Below are 8,450 nucleotides of genomic sequence, written 5' to 3' on the forward strand. Positions count from 1 at the left end.
GGGCATAGAAGCGGAAGGCCCACTAATTTGGATAGGTTTGGATCGAAATCGGGAAGTTCGGGGTCGCGGTAATTGTTGTACAGGTGGCAACATTCTGCGAGCGCGATTAGCAGCGAGAGCGTCAATGGCGAAGGGGAAAAACGGAGGATGATAAAAGGTAAAGGGAGCGCGTGGCCGAAGAAGGGGAGAGGGGCAATGACTTGAAAAAGGTAAACAAAAAAAAGGAACTCCGGAGAGAAAAGAGGATTTAAAGAGGAGACTTGCGTGAGATTAGATGAGATATGCGGAGGACTGACTGATATGAATAGACAAGGGGAAGAGGTAACAGACGAGGTAAGAAAAGTGAGACGAAAGTGGCAAGAATGGGATCAATTATGGAAAAGAGAGAAAGAAAAAGTTAACAATTTGGAGAGTATAGAAAATAGCCAGAGGAAAAATGAGGAATGAGTCTACGATGGGAGAGAAAGGAAGTACGGAAGACGTGAGAGAATGTGAGGTGGTCAAGCATGAGCAAAATGAAATTTTGCGCTTAAGACTGAGTGAGTTTAAAAGAAGAATGGAAGGGGCAGAGAGAGAGAGAGAGAGAGAAAGAGAGTGAAAATGAAAAAGAACATAATAGTGAAGGGTTTGAAAGTAGACAATGGAAAGGCAGAGGAAGAGATTAGGAAGGTGATGAGAGACATCGGCGCGCAAGTCAGAGTGGAAGGGATAAGAGGTCTAAAGGGGAATAAAAAGGGCAGAGAATGTATGTTATTAGTGAACTTCGGGAGTGAGCTGGACAAATATGAAGTTATGAAAAAAAAGAAGTTGTTGAAAGGAAGAAATGAAAGAATCGAAGAACATCTGACGTGGCGGGAAATAAAAAGAAAGTGGCCAATCGAGCAAAAGGCATGGACAGAGAGGAGTAAAGGTAATAGGTAAAGAATTGGCAGAGAAAGGATATGGGTCAATGGAGAGATATGGATTTCGGACAATGAATTAGAAGAACTGAGGGAGGATAGGAAACGGATAGTGAATGAAGGGGACAAAGAGAACGAAAAGGGGAATGCAAGGGTCACGGGGGAAGGGTTAAAACGGCAAGAGTACCTGAATGAAAGGAATAAAGGAAGTAAGCACAAAAAGAGCGACGTGCATGTAGCGTCTTGGAACGTATCAGGCCTAAAAACAAGGACAAAGGATTTTGGGGAGAAGCGCAGAAATGGAAAGTGAGAAGAATATTACCGAAAGCATTTGAGTGGAAGATACAAGCATTAAGAAAAGAGGAGGTTAAAGGGAGAGAATGGGTGGCATGGTGTCACGAGTGAGAAAGTAACTGGTGTTAGAGGAAGAAAAGAGAGAGTATATAAAAGAAGAGGATGGAACAATGGTTAGAAGAATAAAATTAGGAAAAGTTGTTGTGGATGTAGTATGCGTGTAGAGAAGAAGAGGAGAAGAGGGAGGGTAGGAGGCTACTAGACATACTGGGGGAGGTAGGATGGTTGATTTATAAAGGCAATATAAGAGGAGATGAAGAAGGTGAATATACATACGCGGGTACAGGGACACCGTAATAGATTACATTCTGGCAGAAGAAATAATAAGGAGGCTAATGGTTAGAATGAAAGTGGACAACGTGATAGGCTCAGAACACTTTCCGGTAATCGCGACAATGATATGTGGTGGTTCAAAGGGCAGCAGGGGCAAGAGGAAAGAAAAGAGAGAAAATAAAGTGAAAATGGGAATTTAGAGAGAGGAAAAGTTGAGAAAATTTAGAGAAAAAATATAAAACAAGAGGTTAGGGGGTCGGGAAGAGGAAGGAGTTGACACACTGCTAGAAAAACTTGAAGCTGCAATAGATAAAATAAGGGAAGAGGTGAGACCGAGAGAAAAAGAAGAGGGGTTTAGGAGCGGCTGGTGGGACGATGAATGCAGGGAAAGTAAAGATAGGATGAAGGAGAGTATAAGGAAATGGAGGAAAGGGGAAATGGAAAAACAAGAACTCAACAGGAGGAAGAGGGAGCACGAAAGAATGATAAAGGAGAAAAGACAGAAGGAGATAGATAGTGATATGGAAGAGGTAGAGAAGGCGGTAAAAGAAGGGAGGGAATGGGAAGTGATAAGTAGGGGGCAAGGGGGAAAGAAAGGTATAAATGAAGAAATAGGAATAAAAGAGTGGACGAAGCACTTCAAGGGACTGCTAGGGGGGGGGGGATGGAATATAGGGTAAAGGTAGAAGGAAGAAAAGTGGTCGATGGGGGCAAAGAAATTGAGAACGAGATTAGTAGGGATGAGGTGAATGAGGAGATTACAAGGTTGAAAAGAAACACGGCAACAGGGGTAGATGACTTGGAAAATAAAGCACTGAAATATGAAGGATTCGGGTTGAGGAAAGAGTTGTAAAGGATTTGCAACAAGGTGTGGAAAAGAGAAGGGTGGCCGGAGGAGTGGAAGGCAGGGCTGGCAGTACCATAGATTAAGAAAGGAGAAGGCAAAAAGTTGGAGGAATATAGAGACTCATGTTCGTGGGATATAAAGTTTATGCGGAAGTGCTTAGTAGAAGATTGGAAATACAGGTGGAAAAGAAGGGAGGTATAACACACAACCAAACGGATTTTAGAAAAGGGATAGGCAGCATAGATAACGCCTACTTGCTCAACTATCTAGACAATAGGAACGTAGGGCGGACGAAAGCAAAGCTAGTCGCATAGTTTGTAAACTTTAAGGCAGTATTTGACTCAGTTAACAGGAAGATCTAATGGGCAGCGATGAAAGAGAGAGGAATAGACGAAGATTTAATAGAGGATAAAAGAAATATTTATGGATACTAAGATAAGGGTGAAGATAGAAGATAAGATAGGTGGAGAATTCTGGACAGGAAGGGGGCTCAGGGAAGGGTGTCCTTTGAGCCCACTTCTATTTAGTATCCTTTTCGCAGATTTGGAGGAGAAGTTGAAGTTGAAGTTGAAAGGGAAAGGAGGGACAAAATGAGGAACGGGAAAACTGTATTCGCTAGCATACGCAAATAACGTAGTGCTATTAGCGGATGATGAAAGAGGTATGAACTTATTGATGAGAGTGCTTCTTAGGATTTTGGTTCGAAACGAGAGGAGGAAGCGGGCTGCAGGTGAGAAAGAGATTGGAATGCGCGAGTAAAGTAACGGGAAAAGTATGTTGTATAGGAAAAAGAGGGTTCAAGAATGACTGGAAGATGAGAGTGTGGATATTTGATGTATCAGTATGGTTAGTGATAAGCTATGGTGTGGAAATCTGGGGATGCAAAGAATACTAGACAACAGAAAGTTTGCATGAGCGATTTTTGAGATGGGTTTTGCGAGTGAGCTGGACTTGTCTAGGTTATAAGTTGAGGGAAGAAATAGGACGAGAAAAAATGATGGTGAAGCAAGTGAAAAAAGCCTGGAACTTTGAACAGAAACTTAGAAGGGGAGAGGGAAGCAAATTTGCACAAGCGTGTGCCTGCGAGGTCATGGATGAAGAAAGGAGGGGTAACGTGGGGCGTTCAAAATGGGAGGAGGAGAGATATGAAAGAAAGAGTCAATGTGGTATACATGAGAGTGGTACAGAGTGAGAGAAATCAGAGGAAGAGATAAAGGCAAGGCAAGGTGAGGAAAGATGGGGCAAAATCGCAGAATCAAGGTACAACAGCTGGTATAATATGCTTAAGGGGCAGGGAGGACCAGAGTACCTAAAAACCATTAAATGGAGAGCAAATGGAATAGAGTAGTGGGATTCAGAATGGAAGAGGGTATAAAAGCATGCAGGTATTGGATGAATAAAGAAGAAAATGTTTGTAGAGTATGTGGGTATGAGCAGGAAACATGGTTGCATGTGTTAGTGAGGTGTACAGGGGTTGCTGGTTGCACAGGATAGTAGGAAAAAAACGAAAAATGACTCCAAAAGAAGGCGAGTTACGAAGTAGTAACTAGAGTCAAAATTTGAAATTGATAATGGTAAGAGGAAATGGAAGCACAGGGCAAAGGCACAAGCGTTTAGAAATAAGAACAATAATTTAAGACTGTATGAAGCGAATGGGTCAAGATAGTATACGGCTTGATTGTAAGAATACTTGTAATGGTTATGTAAAGACTCTCAAACCCGTAAAAGGGAGATAGTATAAACAAATAAAGAAAGACTATTTGGCTGTAAATTCATCTATTTTGTTGAAAATAAAATATATTTTTAATTAAATCTCATAAAGCGTTTTGTATTGCATTGAATATGATACCTATACATTATTTTCATGTTAATGACTTCATTTCTCTGTTATTCTCCCATTTTCAAAAAAGCCACCCTATTTGCCCAGTCTTGACAGTATATTCCGCTGCGGAGTCTGTTAAATTATTATGTTTTATTGTTTTGTGTTGTACTTTGGGCGTCCATCCAATGAAATCGGAGAGAAAATGTTGCCCTAAAGGGGCCGGGAGGGTGATGATCGTATTTATGAAGTTACCCTTGGGGGTTCAAGCTTTGTGTGAAGAAATGTGCTTAAGAAAAGAAGGGGTGGAAAAAGTTTTCGAAATACTATAACGTATATTTTTAATGTCCCCTTCATGCTTGGAAGAACGTCCAAGTTTTCTAAATAAATCATTATGAAACCACGCGACGTGTTTTTCGAATTCCTATAAATTATTTCCGTATAATCCTATTTTTCTTTTTACTTCCTAATGCCATAATTCATTCCCTTTCATGTTGACAACTCAAACCCATTTGAAAATGAAAGCTAAGCACGCACATTCCTTTGTATCTGAGGACCTTCCATCGTTTAGGCATGGGAGTGAGTGATGCTTTCTCGGGACGCGCATGAGCGGGACGTCGATGTCGAGGGACGGTATTGAGTGGCCAGTGCATCATACATATATGTGTAATAGCAAAAAAACTCAACTTTGTCCTTACATAACATCTTACATGATTAAAAAATTTTAATTTAGTTTCAGGACTTTCCCGAATAATAGTTATTTATAAATAATTTATTAAGTATAACATTTTATATAATGGAGTTGCTAAGTCAGATATATATCTAAAGCTAGGATGTAGTTTTAATATTTTTATTAACCAAATTAATTCTAGGTACTTTTGAATTTTCTCGATATATTCAACTAATTGTAGAAGTTTTAAAATCAAACTTGTTTTTTTTTAATGTCCTTATTTTTTCTAGTATTAATTGGCCCAATATTGCGGGACAATATTTACTGTGTGCCCCGCCTAGTCATTTAAAACTTAAATATTATTGGATCTATTGCTTGTCTTGACAATAACTTACAATATTTAATGATTGATGAATTAAAACCTACGTATACGTTTTTGTCTTAAATAAAATCAAAGTTGTAAGAAGTCTATAACTGAAACAGATTTTTGAGAAAAATATAAAATGCTAAAAAAATATTTTTATCTAATCTGACTCTAAACTTCATTAATAATGGACTGGTTTAGAAATATAGTTGTAATTGTAAACACACGCACAGACAAACGGATATTTTTGATAAAACTCATTTTTGTATTCCTGAGGTCAAATTATGTCAAGATATATCAAGAGATGAAGTTCGAAGATTTTCATCGTGGCAAAGCTTCTTCTTTTTTTTTAATCTGGCAACCTTATATTTTTGGTGTATTATGAAATTCAAGATTTCTCCAATCAGTTATAATTGTTTTAAATTTAATGATTGAGGGAAACATTTTATTCATTGCCGTGAATACAGATACCGACATTCCAGTACAAATAGGGGAGCTGACAAATGGGATATTTATATCTAAATAAATAAAAAATATATTATAGAGGTTAAGTAATTATTTTGTATTTAATGAATTAAATATGTTTGAAAATTCGAAATCTCATATATTCATTAGTCACACTGACCTACAATTACGCATTATTTAATTTGAGAACTGGAAACCCCAAGGCAGAGAGCGCGTATAATTATATCTAAATTTAGGAATATGAAAAAGGGCAACTTGCAGTTTTCTCCTTCGATAAAAAAATCACTTATACTTTTGCAAGGTTTTACGATTTAGTCACTTTTCTTATCTATCTTATAATGTCAGAGTTCCTACATTTTATTCTCTTTGGCATAACTTTGGGATTGAAGCTAAATTAAGAAAAATGAAATTAAAACAGTGTCAGAGAGCTGTTCTTCAGAGAAATTAAATTGCAAATCGTTATTTTATTATCACTATGGATTTAAAATAATGGTCTAAGACACCTATATTGCACAAGTTTCTCAAACATTCGGTTGTATGATAAATGAGTTGAAGACTTTTACTTTCAGCGCACGCCATATGGCACCATTGATTTTCTATTATCAAGAGTTTTCCACCAGGACGCTTTTTATTGGATCGATAAAGTAGAACCTTGAAAGTCCAAAGGATCAACAATTTATCAATTGCTGATTCTAGGTTGCCTGTTATGGCTGTAAGTGAGGTATTATACAAGTTTAAATTTGTTTACAAGTTCGCGGCTTTGAAGTACTTCCTACCTTGTAATTTTTTTTCCAGTAGTTTCCTTCTCCTATATTTAGTGCATGTGCCTCATGTAGCCTTGGCCACATCTGATGATTACATCCATGTCCACACGTCTGTTTTTAATTCTGATTACAGTGAATTGCAATGAATAAATAGTGTGAGTAGGCTGACGTGAAAATACAGCTATTCTACAACGAGAAAATTATTCACTTTTAAGTTACGTTTCTTATATTTTTATCCCAATGAAAAGGTACTAATTTTTTGTAAAATTTGACTTCTTCGGTTTTCATTAAATCTCCACGTTTTGAAACCCTAGAATCAGAAAAAAAGATTATTAGCAGTTGTTGTTGTTGCTGATGTTTTTTGTTGTTGTAGTAGAAATGGTGGTTTGTAGGCATTATAATTTTCGAAAAAATGATCAGATTGTGTGTTGAGGTTCTGGCTTTATCCATCGAAAATATTTTTCAAAAAATCCAAAATTCTATTTTTTTGCATAACTATACCTGGTATGAAAAAAATGTTGAGAAAAAAAATTATTCACCTCCAGAAGTTGAATACATTTTTCAAACCTATTTCATATATAGAACGAATGATTTTCGTTTTCATCATGGGAATGTCCTTAAAAATTAAAATTCTATTTCGCGGTCAAACTATGCAAGATTAAAAAAAATGAGAAGGTAAATATTGCTTACATTTGTTAAATATCCGCGTTTTAAGACCCTCTGAACCCGAAAAATGGGTTTTTACGTATGTGTCTATATGTATATCTATCTGTGATCACGATCACTTTTGAAAACACCATTATATTAGATAGGACTTTGGTACGCTCTTTTAGTGTCTGAAACTAAAGGTCAAGTTTGTTAGTTAGCTGTTTCGGATGAAAATTTAAAAATATCAAAATATAGAATAATTTAATCCTACGATTTTTTTCTAAAAGAAGAAAATTGTCAGAGTTATAGCATGTTCAAAATCCCAATGAAAAAAAAAAGAAAATTCATGTTTTAACCCCAACAACGCACGATACGATGAAAAGTATAAGAAAAACTTTGTTTTTTGAAAGCCCTACATGAGTATCACAACAACTTTTTTGACTTTTTTTGAAAAGTCAAAAACTCAAATTTTGATCGCGCAAAAAATGAGGAAAAATAAAAAATTTGATTTTCCTGTAAAACTATAAAAAATAAAAAACAAGTAGAATAAAATAAAATGGTGTAATTTAAAAGATCCACAAATTTGTTATTAACCAATTTTTGATAGAACACGTAGTTTTTGTTTTATTTGTAAAAAACATAGTTGAAAATAATGAAATAAAATTTTTGGTCAAACGACCCAAGCTATGAAAAAATGATTAGATTAAAGCTGCTCCTCCAAGACAGAGCTTAAAATGCGTTAATATATAATTTTTTTAAAGAAAATGGTAGTTTCTATATTTACCGTTAAAAATGACATTAAAGATAAAAAGATTAAATATTTAAAAAAAAGAAACAAGATATGAAAAAAAATTAGTTGCGAAAAAATGTTGAAATTTTAAATAGGACGAGCCGATTTTCTATTAATTGTAAAATATAAGATCCAAAATAAAAAATAAAATTTTCGGAAAAACTACGCAAGGGACGAAAAAATGAAAAGGCAACTCTTGTTATAAAAATATATTTAAAATGAAAAAATAATGTTCTTAGAGAAATTATGCAAAAGCTGAAATAACATTTTACTTGAAAGAAAAATGAAAATACTTATTTTTCAATACTAATGCATATTATGAATTCTAATATAATAAATTTATTTAAATAATACATGTAACAGGATAGGTGAGAATCAGAATTTCTGCAAAATAAGAAAAACATATTTTTTAAATCATCAAGAATTAAATTTGTACTTTATTTTTCAATAGCTGAATGATTGAAAACTGATCTGTTTTAATTGCTTGACATTTTCTTCTCAAGTGATAGTCTGTCTATATTGTTGAAAATGCAACTGTTTTATCGAAAATACCTGTT

General features: G+C 35.5%; 1 protein-coding gene across 1 annotated transcript in view; it reads left to right on the forward strand.

Annotated features, from left to right (window-relative positions):
* Window positions 1-600: 600 nt before the first annotated feature.
* The window catches only part of LOC117182661 (golgin subfamily A member 6-like protein 22), a 57,438-nt gene continuing 49,588 nt past the window's right edge, over window positions 601-8,450 (forward strand). Inside the window, exons 1-2 of the mRNA XM_033375766.1 lie at window positions 601-910; window positions 1,779-2,123. Coding sequence (XP_033231657.1) covers window positions 601-910; window positions 1,779-2,123 — 655 coding nt within the window. The remainder of the gene's footprint in view (window positions 911-1,778; window positions 2,124-8,450) is intronic.

Source organism: Belonocnema kinseyi, chromosome 2 (assembly GCF_010883055.1).
Source record: "Belonocnema kinseyi isolate 2016_QV_RU_SX_M_011 chromosome 2, B_treatae_v1, whole genome shotgun sequence".
Taxonomy (NCBI): Eukaryota; Metazoa; Arthropoda; class Insecta; order Hymenoptera; family Cynipidae; genus Belonocnema; species Belonocnema kinseyi.